Below are 13,821 nucleotides of genomic sequence, written 5' to 3'. Positions count from 1 at the left end.
CCCCCCCCACTGTGCATTTGCGAATGCTGGCTGGCTCCGCTTAAGGAAAAAAAAAAAGGAGGGGGGCGGGGGGGGAGTGCTCTATTTGCACATGGCTATTTAGAAATTGCTTTGGTATTGTTTTCAAAGTGATCTTATTTTTCCTCAAAAACCATATACTTCATATAAATAAATGATTTTATTTATCTAAAAAGAAATTTTGCACTCCTTTGCCAAATCCACAGGAAGATTACAGTACTGTATCATTATAGACCAGGATAAAACACACAAAAATGCGTTCAGTTTAATGTCTGTAAATTTAAAAAGTCTCCAGTTCCACACTTTATTGCCTGATCTGCATTTTAAAAAAAAAAGTATTTGTTATGACTCCATTATACAGGCAGACTAGCTCCTCTGTAAATATCAATATTCAATAGAGAAGGAAATGGAGACACATTTCAAGCACGGATTTGCCAGGCTTTGCTCCTACTCACAACGATGCATGCACTCATGTTTTGAAAACTAAAGTTTTATAATGATATACCAGCTGGTATAACAATCTTCAGTGATTCCAATGAATTTGTGCTAATTCTTACCAGCTGATGATCTGGACCCAAATTTCTCCATGTTCACTAAGTACATCTACTCACTATCCAGTACAAAAGTTTGTTACTCTTCTTGACTGAGCTTTAGCTGTTCTTTAGCTACTGTTACTGGTCAGCAGAATATTTCAACTGAGATCTGCAGTCTTAAGCCTTGTCCAAAACAGGGTGGAGAAAGGGAGAAGCCTAGCCACTTCATGAAGCTACAGAACTGAAAAAAGTTGCACCGACAGAGTTTATCCTGTTATAGTTTTTATTAAGACACTCCAGATAAGTCAGAAGGCCTGAAACTAATGTCTCCAACTCACTCAAAGCCTGAACAAGCAGCTCTTTTAATAAAAGACTTTGTTCTTTGACAACAAAAGCCTAATCCCCGCAATCCAGGTAGAGCCACAAACAAGAGGGAACATTAAACACTGCTGAAGGAACAGGCTAGCCATGCTTGACGATTTACACCGCTCAGTGCACAGGGGAAAACAACAGTGAAATCAACATGAAAGAAATGAGTTTTTAGTTAACTCTCCCACAAACGGGAACTCCACACCCTGTCCTCAAACTATTGCCAACAACTTTATTACTGGGAGTGTCAATAAGAATCCACTGGTTTACTGTGGGCAACCTCATCTGTGCGCCCACATGCAGAAGGGCCACAGGAGACAGGAAACGAAGGACATACTTTTCCTGTTTCGCAACCAGAAACACTTACCTTGTCATGGACTGGAGAGAGGTGGCCAAGTATATTAAACCAGTGTATTCTACCTGGACTTTCTTTCACTGGCTGCTTAACTCATCAAGGCCTGTTTGCCCCTTGGCAACCGCCCTGGTGGCAGCAGCACTACAGGAGCAAAGGGCTGTGCACGGAACAGCCACAGATGAGCTGCTTAGGTGGTGTCCAGTGCTGGAACAACCTACTCTCAATCCTTGAGTCCAGGCAAAGCAAGCCCTCTGCAATTTATTGCAACAGCTATTTGCCACTGTTTAAAATTTACTCTGCTCAGACCCTTGCTTCGCAGGCCCTTCCTCCTTGGCCTTGTAGCTCTACAAACCTCTGCAAAAGAGGCTGTTGGAGATGCGAGGAATTTCCAGGGGAGCAAAAGCCACTGAGAGTGTGCATCTGTCTGCCATCTGGTTCCCCCAGACCAGCAGCACTGCCTGTCGTTGAAGATGACAGTGGCAAACTGCTGCTCTCTGTCCGTATCTCACCTCCAGTCATGAACCAAACCATAACCAGACAGAGCTGAACAGCACAACCTCGAAGGCAAACCGACAGCACCCAGTGAGGGATCCTTGCAAAGGAAAAACTCTCCACTGCACACCAAAGGCTTGCAAAAATTAGATCAGTTCTCCAACACATTTAATGCTGACAGATTAACAAAAATGCTTCTTCATCATGGAAGTTTGAAGGTTAAGTTTAGAAACAGAAGGATGTGAAAAAAGCATTTTAAATTCTTGCAGACAACATGAAGCAGAAAAACGTCCATTGACATATGCAACTTTTGAAATGCTAAAGTAATACTGCCTTTTTAATTTCTAAAATAGAATGTACAGCATGAGCAAGAAGAACATCACAGAAAGAAGGCAGCCTGCATGTTCACTGTGAAATCTGAACTGGACTACTGCAATACACTTCAGGCTACACTTTAAGAGCACATGGATCCATCTACAGCACAGCAAGTTCCCAATCTTTGAGGTCACGCACATAAAACCAACTCTTCATATTCTTAACTGGCCTTCAGCATGCCTTTAAGGTACTTGTAATAACGAAGAGAGCACTGAAAACTCCAGGACGGATATGAGAGAGAGACTGTGTCATCATCTATTTTCCCACAAGGCAACTGCGTCCAACTGGAATGTTCTCAGGGCTGTTTGACAGAACATGCTTAAACAGAGAACGCTCCATTATGAAATTCCTTTGCCCTTGGAATTCCCTAGAGCTTAAATTTGCATTGCAAGCTGTATTGTCCTTTCCTGTCTACCTAGATGTCAGGGAAAGGTGAAAGAGACAAGACAGAAGCTGAGAAAAACAGAGATAGAAATGTGCTGTGGGATTCCATGTGGCAATCTGAATCCAGATCTTAGAAGAAAGGATATGTTATATTTTAAATCAACCTCAACCAAGTGAAACCAATATACCCTACCAATGAATTATCACATACCTGTAAAAGATTCATATCGTCTGGGTTTTCAGAGCCAGGAACATTTTCTTTTAATATTGATGACATGACTCTCACATTCATTTTTGCCATATCCAGTTCACTGTACAGTTTACCGATCTGTTGGGTTCAATGGGAAAGAGTATTGTGTAGGTGAAGAGAGTGAGCAGAATAATTCTTACCTCTAATACATACTTTCTTCCCCATTAGTTATAATATGGGCCTAATTAGCATTACTTTACTCTGGTGGCATGCCATGAAAATGATGAAATTAGCTCAGCTGTTATATGTGCAATCAAACTGAGATCCAAGTCTGATAGTACTACTTGTTTTCCTTAGTTAATCCCTCTCACTAATCTTACTTCTACTCTTCTCAGTTACCTACAGGCTGAGCAGAAATGGAAGTGAACTGTCCTTTCCTTCCTGCTTTTTAGAATAATTTCTTCACACAATCCTTATGAAAAAATAAGTTTTGCCTTCTCATTTATCTTTAAAGTAACTTTTATCAATTTGCATGCTTGAGTAAATTACTCCACTTTCTGACTGGGGTAGAGCTTGGCATTTATTGAACTCTCTTCTGCCTACTTTGCTTTGGCACACCACCATATAAAACATCTTTGGAAGAACAAACCTAAAACCATGAATACAGAGCTATGCCACTTGAACTGACGGTCCCTTCCAGTGGTCTCTGCACCCAGGTTGCTGAAATCACACATTAACAGGATATTTCAGGTGGACCTGCCCTCCTCTAAACCTCTAGTACCGCACCTGCTCAGGAGTCAACAATAATGTTGGGCCTGTGGGAAGAGGCAGTAAAGAACGTTTCGCAGGATTAGCAGAAGATGGTGATGACTTTGTAGAAGGCTGAGATGAAGTCTGCAGAAAGACAGAAGCGTAGAGTTTGGCTTTAACAAAGGAATTGGAGCAGACATCCAGATGAGAGGGCTAAAAAAACATCTTTGTCAGGCTAGACAACTGGACATGAGGTTTCTCATGATCAAAGCTCCCATGGAGTTTGCTGAGCAAGGTCTACAAGAACAAATCCGGTCCCTATTTTGTAACAAAATGAGGCTCAGAATTCAGGTATCTTTAAAATGGGTTTGCAAGTAAATTCCACCCCAGGATAAGTCAGGAATGACTAAGAACAGGCTAGCAACTTGAGCTCTTAAGCCACCTAACAGCCCAGAGTCCTTCCCAAAGTGCCACTGCAATTTTACAGTGAAGGACAGTTTAGAATGTGATCACACCTGGAAGCAGTGGAAAGGCTGTGGGGTTAAATCTGGGTCTCTGCAGAAGATGAACTTCAAAGGCCTTCTGGATCAAAATGCTGGAACACTTTGTCTTCAGAAAGTTTCACTTGAGTTGCATTTGAACTGTTATAAAAAAATTCCAAATCCAAAACCCAACCTGCACAGGACTGCACACTTCAAGTCCTTCACTTCCTAGAGACTGTGGTAAAAACTGAGTTCAGGTCTGCTGTTACAGAGCTCAACAGAAGGTTTGCCACTGACTTTAACTGGCAGATACATGTGGTAAGACAGAATTATCTCTACTGTACATGGTGAGAAAAAAAATTATTGTCTACTGAGGGCATTCTCCACACATCTTGTTCAATCAACCTTTTAATAAGCTTTTGTGCACTCCACTATTCAATCATCAAACTCAGGATAAATTTGAATCATTTCTGTCTGTGCTGATTATAGACGTCTAATTCTGTAATTGCAAGGTTCCACCCAGTGGTGGATAGCTTTGACACTTCCCAAAACTCTTGTGAAAACTATTGTAATTAAAAAAAAAAAAATCTGTGAAGAATGGCTTTAAAACATGTACTGTATTTTCAGCTTATGTCCAATGCTCAGGTCACACTTATGTAATGTCTTAGATGCTACACAATGCTACCCATGACATATGCTTAAACAACATTTATTGTGTAGAGGCTGTGCAAACAGCTGGAGAGATATACAGGCAATAGTATTTTCTTATAGATTTCTACCTCTTGGTTTAATTTTAAAGATAGATAATGCTCATATTCTGAACAGTACGTGTGTTTGTGAAAATCTTACTCATTTTAGCTGAGACTTTCAGAAGTTGACAAGTTTGGGGCACTCAGCTCTCATTCATTTTGAGGTGAACTGCGTGTCCAAATACTTTACACACTTTGAAAGTCTTAAGGGAGAAATGCTTCCCTTTCAAGAACATATTCACTAATCTTTGATTTGAAATAAAATAAACTATTATATAGGCCAGGTTTCTTTGTTGTTATCTTAGCTGTTATAATTGAAACTGTTTCCAGCTCACATGCTTAAGTAGGTTGGTCATATTCTGCCCTGGAGCATTTAAATAAAAAGAATGCAAACCAAACACCTTCTTTGTCTACAGAGCTCATACAATTAACACATCCTGTTTCTGATTGACAATCGTTAATGAAGTATCCTCGTGTATCCCCACCTTAGTTCCCTCTCTGTTGGTGTCAGAAGATGGAAACTCCACACCTTTCTTCAGCAGTTCTAGATAAACTTCTTTTACTTCACTCACATCCACCGTTCCTTGGAAACCTCGGGCCCAAGTCTAGTTTTGAAATAACAGGAACAATAACAGTCACAGAAATGGACAGTCAGTGGGGACAGGCAAGTGCTTTGAAAACATGTGGTCCTAAAGGCAGGTCATTCCCTGCATCCACCCCAGGTAACTCCATTCAAAGCAGCAGGAACCACAAAAGCTCCAAACTGATCTCTCATCTGCTTGCTAAGAGCAACCCCAGAGGGAGCACATACATCAACTGGGAAGGGAATATAAAAGGTGGAGGTTGATTCCAGCTCTCTCCCTTTGTTTTCCAGTCTGTGCTACTCGTCCTTGAAGCAGAAGCACCAAGAATAAAGTCTGCTGTATGTTCTCATGAGTATGTTACAGTAGAGAAATGGGTTCCATCATTAAATATTTACCATATAGCAGACACACAAACACTTACTGTTTACTCTAGACTTACCATGATAAAGGTCAAGATTTTCTCCTGCATGTCAATTGGCAGATTGTATCTTGGATTCAGTAGTTTCACCAGCTTGTCTTTACAGAAATCTTTCTTCACAACTAAAGACTGGAACCTTGGGCCACAGTTCTCTATACACATGTCAAGCAGCTGCACACACAAAAAGCTCCTGTTACAGAGATACTAAGAAAAAAAACCCAACCTGTCTGCTTTGGTTTAATTTGCTCCAAGGTGTTATGGGGATGAGTACAAACAGATATGAACAGATTATTGCCAGCTATCTCACTACAATGTCTGATGAGGTTACTACAGGGAAACAGTAGCTTGCTGTGTGCACCAGTAAACCCGTGCAATACAAAATGAGATGTGTTAGCGAGAGTTGTACTGCTTTTAATAAAGAAGTATGGTCACGCTTGTTTCCATGTCATAGTAGTTACTGAACATACGGTACTTTAACAGCATGAAATCTGTCTATAGCTTAAAAAAGAAAAAAGACTTATACAGATTCAGTAATAGAATTAATTCACTGCCTAGCACACAGGTCCCCTGGTCTGACAGATTCTGAAAAGCTCTACAAGAGAAGAAAATAAGATTACTAAATGCCTCTCTTCTAACCTGCCCTGTAAGTGAGAGGCTAATGAAAAAATAGAAAAGAACAAATTCAACAACACAGAGTACAATTTCTCCACAGGGTTTAAAGGTCACAAAGATGTGAAACAGAAGAGTGGAATTGTTCCAATTGTCAGATTCATCTTCATGAAAGAAGTCTACTTCCAAAACTCTGCTTGGAATGCTCAGAGTGGAATCCCCGCAAGTAACGCGTCTGTCCTATCAAATACAGCAGTATGTGACAGTGACATAACACCCCTCCCTTGTACACCTTGAGGTGGCTGATTACAATTCCTATTTTACAGGACAAACATCAAAGGCTGTCCCTGCATCCCAGTCACCTGCAATCAGGCCAGGACAAGTCTTGATAGGAAACTGGGGTCAGTCAGATCAGGTGCAGAATCAGGAACAGAACTCATCCTGCCTGGCTCAAATCTGGAGATCAACCACAGGACTATGATGACCCATGTAGAGGGAAACAGTCACCCTTGTGCTTTTTGCTCTTCAACTGTTATCTTTACTTCCCCATCCAATTTAAGAAGGAAGATGGAAAGGTGAAAGCAAAGAGTAGAAACTAACAAAAGTTTGCAAAATTTCATGGGTTTCAAGACAAAACTTCCACTGAATCATGAAACAGCAGGATACATTCTCAAAAGGATACAGATTTTAAGAGACACTTGTAATCTTGATAAAAGTAGGTTAAATATACTTTCCTATTCAGAGCAGACTATATTTGACTAAGCTGAAATCATTTTAGTAACTCATTTTCTAGCCTCAGGACTTGGGGATTTTTCTCCCAGTGTGATCAGGAACTTACGGGAGAACAGGTTTAAGACCAGAAGAAAATATATTGCTGAAATGAAAACAGGGTAGAACAAAGAGACACTGGCAGACTGCTGTGCAAAAAAACTAACTGAGAGATAATTACCAAAAAAATCTTGGCTCGAATCATTATTTTTCATTTGAAAGAGTACATGAAACATATGCTAATAAGCTAAGTCATTTGCCTGTGCAGTACTTCAAAGATGGTCTGTGTAAAACATTCTCAACTCAGTGCATGGGAAATTTGGTATTATATTCCCTATTATTAATTCCCTACTTAAGGGACTGAGTATTTACCCTCTGAATGAAAGTACTGAACTAATGGGCTAGATCCTCCACGCAATTACGCCAGGCCAGCCCACTCACTTAGAGCGAAACTGAGCTGGTGTAAGAAAAAGGAGAATTTGACTCAATTATTTTTAACTGGACTATTCATGAACAAACCACTTTCATGCTAATAACACCTTTCATTAGAATTTCAATATGGTTATTTATCATTGCAAATAGGACTTCACCTTCCCAAGAAGTTCCATTGGAATGAACAGATCCAAGGCGGCCAAGTCAACCACTGCTCCACACAGCACAATGGAATCTCAATGGAAACATGTTTTAATAACAGAACTGGCAAATTAACTTCAACCAAACCATTAAACTTCCTCTAAATGACAGAGAACTGTTGGAATCGACAGAGCTGCTATGTTCCAAGCTAGCTGATAGCAGACATCCAGCTGAGATCTGCACTGAGGAAAGAGGGGGGTGAATTGCACAATCAAAGCCCTCTGGTTCACATGACAGCAAAATTAAAATGATAAAAGGCATCTGAACTGAGGTGAACTATAAGGCAAAAACAAAAAGGGCAGAAGTTGGTGGGTATAACAGAAAGTCAACCGCTTTCCTTATCAATGGAGACCTCGCTCAGAATGCAGTAGGACGATCTCCTTATCTAAAGCAGCCAGGCACTGTCCATAAAGCTGGAATGAATGGGTTAAGTTGTGACAGCTACTTCCCAAATCTAGGGTGAACGAAAGAAAACACAGATGAAGAGTTTGCAGCCACCTCTAGGATTACACTCTGCTAAACATATACAGATGGCTACCCAGTTGAGTTTTTGGATGGCAAGACACTATTTCCAAGAGCCAGCATTTAAAAGAAACCTGTACAAGCAGCTTTTTCAGCTCCATTCACCAGTTACAGTGTAGTGCCTATGCAGACTTTACCAAGATTCTGTATTTCAAAAATATTAATTTTTCAAGTCTTGAATTTTTACATTATATCTATAGAAAAATACTGAAATATGGATTTATTTTGCTCCCACTCAATGTCCTTTTCCTCTTTGACCGTATATACCATGAAGTATAATAAAACTGATGAGGACATTTTTGATTGAGGAGCTGGAGGGGTCTCTCACATTTTTGTTTAGATCCTCTGCTCTGTGAAATATTAATTTAACAAAGTAAAATCTGAAGGCCACATTTGCCATGCTAAAATTCTTTTTTACATCTGAAAACTTACAGATTATTAAAAGGAAAACAAGAAAAAAGCCTAGGGCAAAAAAACAAACTCTACAATTTAAATCTAACCACTGACTTCCTTGAAAGTCTTTTCCAACAATGTAATGCAGAAGTGAAACAGTAATTCCACCTTAAATTTCTGCCCACTGCTTTCTACATAAGAGTGTGTGTAGGCACTGGTACAGAGAGGGACACATGCAATAAAACTACCTCCCCGCGTGCTGTTCAGTTCCTAAGACCTTAAAGGCATCAGAACTGGGGCACCACAGTAACTGCTTTTCCAAACCAAGGGTGATCTACAGAGACAACTGACCAGGCGCCTCAACGTTCACTACATAAACAGAGTGCACATATCCAAAGCCTATCAGTAATAAGAAGTCAAACAATACACGCACACTTTGTTGGATTCCTGCCTAAAATTCTAATCCTCTTCACTCCGATTGCAAAATCACCGCTGCCAAGCCTGATCTCTTGGCTTTATCAAAGACTGTGCGTGAAGCAACTTCATGGCCTGACACACATACACCTCAATCCACGTGACTTCACCAGCACCAGGTAACTTCAGTAGATCAGAGTCCATGAAGCCAAGCCATAGCAACACATTTTACTGCTGGCACTCACCCTTCTTCCTCCAAGTAAACAAATAAGCATCTACGAGCCAGGAAGAAGACGCTGTTGAGATTTAACACTCTCAATGACGGAATCAGGGCTAACACGTGCAGTCGTACTACCCAAGATGAAGATTTTCACATTTCACTCTGCATGTATTCCCTGGGAATAAGATCCTTAAGCAGTTTCATTAGAAAGATTAAACACCACAATTTCAAGGTTGAGTAAATAAAAGCAGATCAAAGTACGTTTAAAAAGAAAAGTGATTTGTAGATCTGGTGCCCTCTTAGTTGTATCTAATGTAGGTAGGAGAGATAATTTGATGTAGAGTCTCAAAAGCTGGAGGACCACATTTACTGTACGAAATACAGGTGGTAACTTACAGTTCATCAGAAGAGAGCCCTTATTTTTGTAAAAAAAAAATTTTGAAGAGTTAAGAGTTGTTTTAGGAGTTTGAAATTATTTCTGTTTTTCCATTTGCAATGATTTGTTGTTCCAATCTAAGCATTTCAGAATGAGAAATGGGAACAAGTTCATCAAGCAATCAAGAACATAAAACCAGAAGATACTGCACACAAAGACTGATTTGGGAACAAAGGAGTTAAAAGTCATATATGGTCAACAATGAGGCCAAAGGAGAGGTTTTACATATGCTAAACTGATGGCAATACTGGCAGAAAACCAGAAAAAGGAAAGGAGCCAGAGGGAGAGGCAAAGGATGGAAGATCTTACATAAGAACAAAAGCAGAAAGAAAGTTAGAGAGGAAGCTGGCTCTTATTAAAAAAACAAAAACCAAACCCCAAAAGATTAAGGAACTCAGGGAGAAGAAACCCACAGTCAGAAAACAGAAGCTGGGCCAAAAGGATGTGATTGTCCGGCAGGCCCAGTTACCTGCGTAGACGTGAGCGGGTGAGGACAGACAGACGTGGAGAAAAGGGCCTGGACTGTGAAAAAGTGTTGAACAACAAGCCCAACCGAAACCTGGTACACAATCCACCCGCAAGCAAATACAATTAACTTCTTCCTTGGATACACCTGAAACAAGATCCTTCTTCCACTTTCATGTTCTTAAGAGCTAAACTATGTCACCTTGGGTATATCTACAGAGTAAATAACCAGAGAAAGGCTCCTAAATCTAAGCACTGTGTTATCATAACTCCAGGTGAGCATGTCAGGTATTCAGGAAAGACCAAAGTGCACAAAGACTGCAGGAGAAAGAAAGCAGATCTGATACAGGGATTGCATTTACAGCAGAAACCAAGTGCTTCTGTTATGCAAAGGCACAGAACACACAGCAAGGTGACTCACGAGACGGTGGAGGAGGAAGACAGGAAAGAAGTGAGGAAATGGAACGAGCTGAAGGTATACATCGGTATGTTTAATACATTTATCTGCAGCTCTAACTTGTCAGGAGACACCTGGGCAATTGCTAAGTGACCTACAATTTGACTCTATCAATCACCTACCCTCCTTAATCACTTCTCAGCACATATCGATATAGATAATGATTTTGCATAACAAATACCAAACCCATGAGTAATACTACTTAGTGTAATCCAGACAGGCCTCTACAACCTCAAATAAGGAAACAGTAAGAAAACACTTCTAGACAAATAATGAATGACACAAATCCCCAACAACTTAGAATAAGAATAGTATGATTCTTCTCACAGCTGCACTATTGTTAGCCAAGAGTAATTCAGTTCAGGAACTCTGGACTTACGACAGTGTTAGCAACTTCCTGCTACAGCCTGCAGAACTGTATTAACATGCTCCAGTGAACCTTAAATTGACTGAAATCCCAACGCTTCCCCAGACTCTGGGGTAGTTCAGGCACCGTCAGATTCTGGAGGCCACGTTATCTCAAATCAGAGTATTCTGAGCCTCTTCAACCTTTACTCATAACATCTGAATCTTATGCAGCTTGCCCTGCGCCTTGTTCCCTTGCTTAACTCACCATGGTTACCCTTTCATTCAAGTTTCTCATTTATACGCGGTAACACTTACCTTTACAAAACAGGTATTGCACATTCCATGATGCTGCATACCACGCTTAGTTTAACTAAGATCAGTACCACAAGGTGAGTAATAGAATGGTCAAACATAGCTTCTGTGTAACATCCCAACCTGCGTATCTTTCACAAACAGGTGGGGAACTCACAGAGTCACTGGAGTAAATAAGAACTATACTACTTTTACACGGTACACATTAAAAAAAAAACCCCAAAACAAAAACCACAACAACGAACTTAAGAATTAGCATCATCCAGGGCTCTACTGAACACCAGTAGACCATCCAATCTGCACTGGGGTAGTGCTGTACACACAAACAAAGACAGAAAACATCATGGAGTTGTGTCAGTGATAATTTGCATGCCACCTTATCGTTTAAAATGTTTTCCTTCTTAGTGTCTAATTAATATAAACATAGCTGTACTTACAGACAGGGTAAGCCTGATCTCCTTATGGTTACAGTTTTTGGAAAGCTTTTTCTTTAGTGCTTTAACTGCATCTTTAGGCCTGTGACAAGAAATTAAGTAGAAGTTACCAGTGAAGTCAGACTGTTTCTCTAGTTCATAACTTCATCCAAGAACCAAAAATACTGGCCTGAGATATGGGACCTGTATTTACACCCACATAAAACTAGAGCGATTGCCCCATTGATTTCAGCAAAATCACTTCAGCATTGAGCTAGAGTAACAAAGCAGTGAATCAGGTTTGTTACTGCAGATTGCATTACTCCAGAGACGTGTAGAGAAATAGTTATTCTCCTCTGCAAAGTCTCCTCCAAAATTATATTATTTCACTGCTGTACAATAGATTTATTTATCTAGCTTTTATTGCTATGAAAGGGAGTAACAATTGCCAGCTGTACCAAGAGTTGACTGGTACTTATTTTTCCCATGTATGATGCAATTAAAAAATATTCCCCTGGGAGTGCTGTAAGGAGTAGGGGTGTTTTGGCTAACTTCCAATCTTATAATTGCAGGATGCTTTTAACTCATCTGAGTAATGACCATGTATGGATGGACAACCCATTCCACCCTAAAGATAGTGGCAGTTCTAGCCCAGTCATTTTGATTTCTATATATATACACCCCATATCTTTTAACCATCTATGTAGGAGGAAGAGGGTGGATGATGGTATCAGGCTCATCACACATGGGAAACAGTTTTGCCTGATTAATATCAACTATCTATAGCATACAATTATAAGGGCCAGCTCAGTGCTCATGATCAACAAAAACAAGATGTCCTAAAGTCTCTTTAGGATCTCTCTAGAATCTAAAATGGAGCAGTAGGCATAAATACAATGTTTCAATAAGCAAAAAAGAAAACTACGCTGAAAATATTTCAAAGTCAGTGAAATTAAATGGGTATTTACCATTACTACATTTTTCAGTTTGAAATATTGTTGTACTTCATCAAGAAAAAAAAAAAAACAACAAACGATGTCTCTATTCTCTTAATCCTGTGTCATACCCAGTCATACCAGCAGAGCATCAAGAGATGGATGAGAGTACGAGGACAGAGAAGAAAACTTTCCCTTGCAGAAAGCTGTACTACTACTATTCCACTCTTGCTTCCTCCTTCTCTCACTGAAGCATCTGGAAATGCTCTGGTCAGGAGCTGGATATTGCATTAAAATAACCATTTGCCTAATTAGATACAGCAGTTCTGCCGTTCCTAGCATCCTGTTACACACTGTGAGTAGTAGTGGTTGCCTAGGAGGAAGTTCTAAGGAGTTCCTCTGTAAGCGTAAGCTGTGCACAAGAGGAAATAGTTTATTTTAAAAAGTTCTGTTGCATAGAAGCTCTGCATAAAAACTAACGCTGAGCGTCAAAGCACGCTGCTGCTTACGCCAGCGACCAGAAGGGAGTTATTACTGACCTTCCATGCTTTAACAGCCACGGGTGAGAGTGTGGGATCCCAAAAAATGAAAGAAAAGCTGATATAAAAAAAGATACTTGTGCAGAAATCAAGGCACAATTCTCCTAGAGAAAGCTCTCCAGTGTTAAAATATGCCACTGCTCGCAATGAGTGCTTGCAATGCAACGCTGAAGCAAATCTTGCATGAGAACAAATTTCCTTCTCCTTTTACTGTTGGGAAGAAGGAAGCACAAAGCAGCAAGTGGCTGAGCAAACCAGAATGTGGCTGTTCAAGAGCAAGAGACCTGTCCTGGGAGCCATGGGTACACCCTTCATCCGATGGATCCCAGCGAACAGAAACCCCGGCACTGCTGTGAGGTAGGGTGGCTGGGAAGTTGCATAGAGGGGAACTCAAAAAAAAAGTTAGAAGCACGGAGTTTTAAACTGTCTTAGAGGCAAAACAAGGTCTTTATCCAGGCTGGGTTTTGCAGAGCGAAGGGGTCCCCATTCAGCCTGACAAGCAGTACAGGTCATACAGAGCACATCAGAGAAACTCGGGTTATCACCTTCCTGCAGTTCGTGTCCACGGGAAGAGCCTGCGAGCCCCCGGCCCCTGCGAGCCCCCGGCCCCTGCGAGCCCCCGGCCCGGCAGAGCTCTGCCCTAGGAACGGGCGGTACC

The 13,821-nt window shown here is 40.7% G+C and overlaps 1 protein-coding gene across 4 annotated transcripts in view; it reads right to left on the bottom strand.

Annotated features, from left to right (window-relative positions):
• The window catches only part of TOM1L1 (target of myb1 like 1 membrane trafficking protein), a 107,875-nt gene that overhangs the window by 8,084 nt on the left and 85,970 nt on the right, over positions 1-13,821 (bottom strand). For all 4 annotated transcript variants that reach the window (XM_026861209.1, XM_026861212.1, XM_026861213.1 and 1 more), the window contains 5 exons: positions 11,714-11,792; positions 5,721-5,870; positions 5,183-5,302; positions 3,503-3,610; positions 2,738-2,854 (listed from right to left, as the gene is read on the bottom strand). In XM_026861209.1, coding sequence (XP_026717010.1) covers positions 2,738-2,854; positions 3,503-3,610; positions 5,183-5,302; positions 5,721-5,870; positions 11,714-11,792 — 574 coding nt within the window. The remainder of the gene's footprint in view (positions 1-2,737; positions 2,855-3,502; positions 3,611-5,182; positions 5,303-5,720; positions 5,871-11,713; positions 11,793-13,821) is intronic.

The sequence above is a fragment of the Athene cunicularia genome, assembly GCF_003259725.1.
Source record: "Athene cunicularia isolate RWA chromosome 18 unlocalized genomic scaffold, athCun1 chr18_part1, whole genome shotgun sequence".
NCBI classification, from domain to species: domain Eukaryota; kingdom Metazoa; phylum Chordata; class Aves; order Strigiformes; family Strigidae; genus Athene; species Athene cunicularia.
Note: the sequence above shows the minus strand (reverse complement) of the source record. Positions and strands in the feature narration are given on the sequence as shown.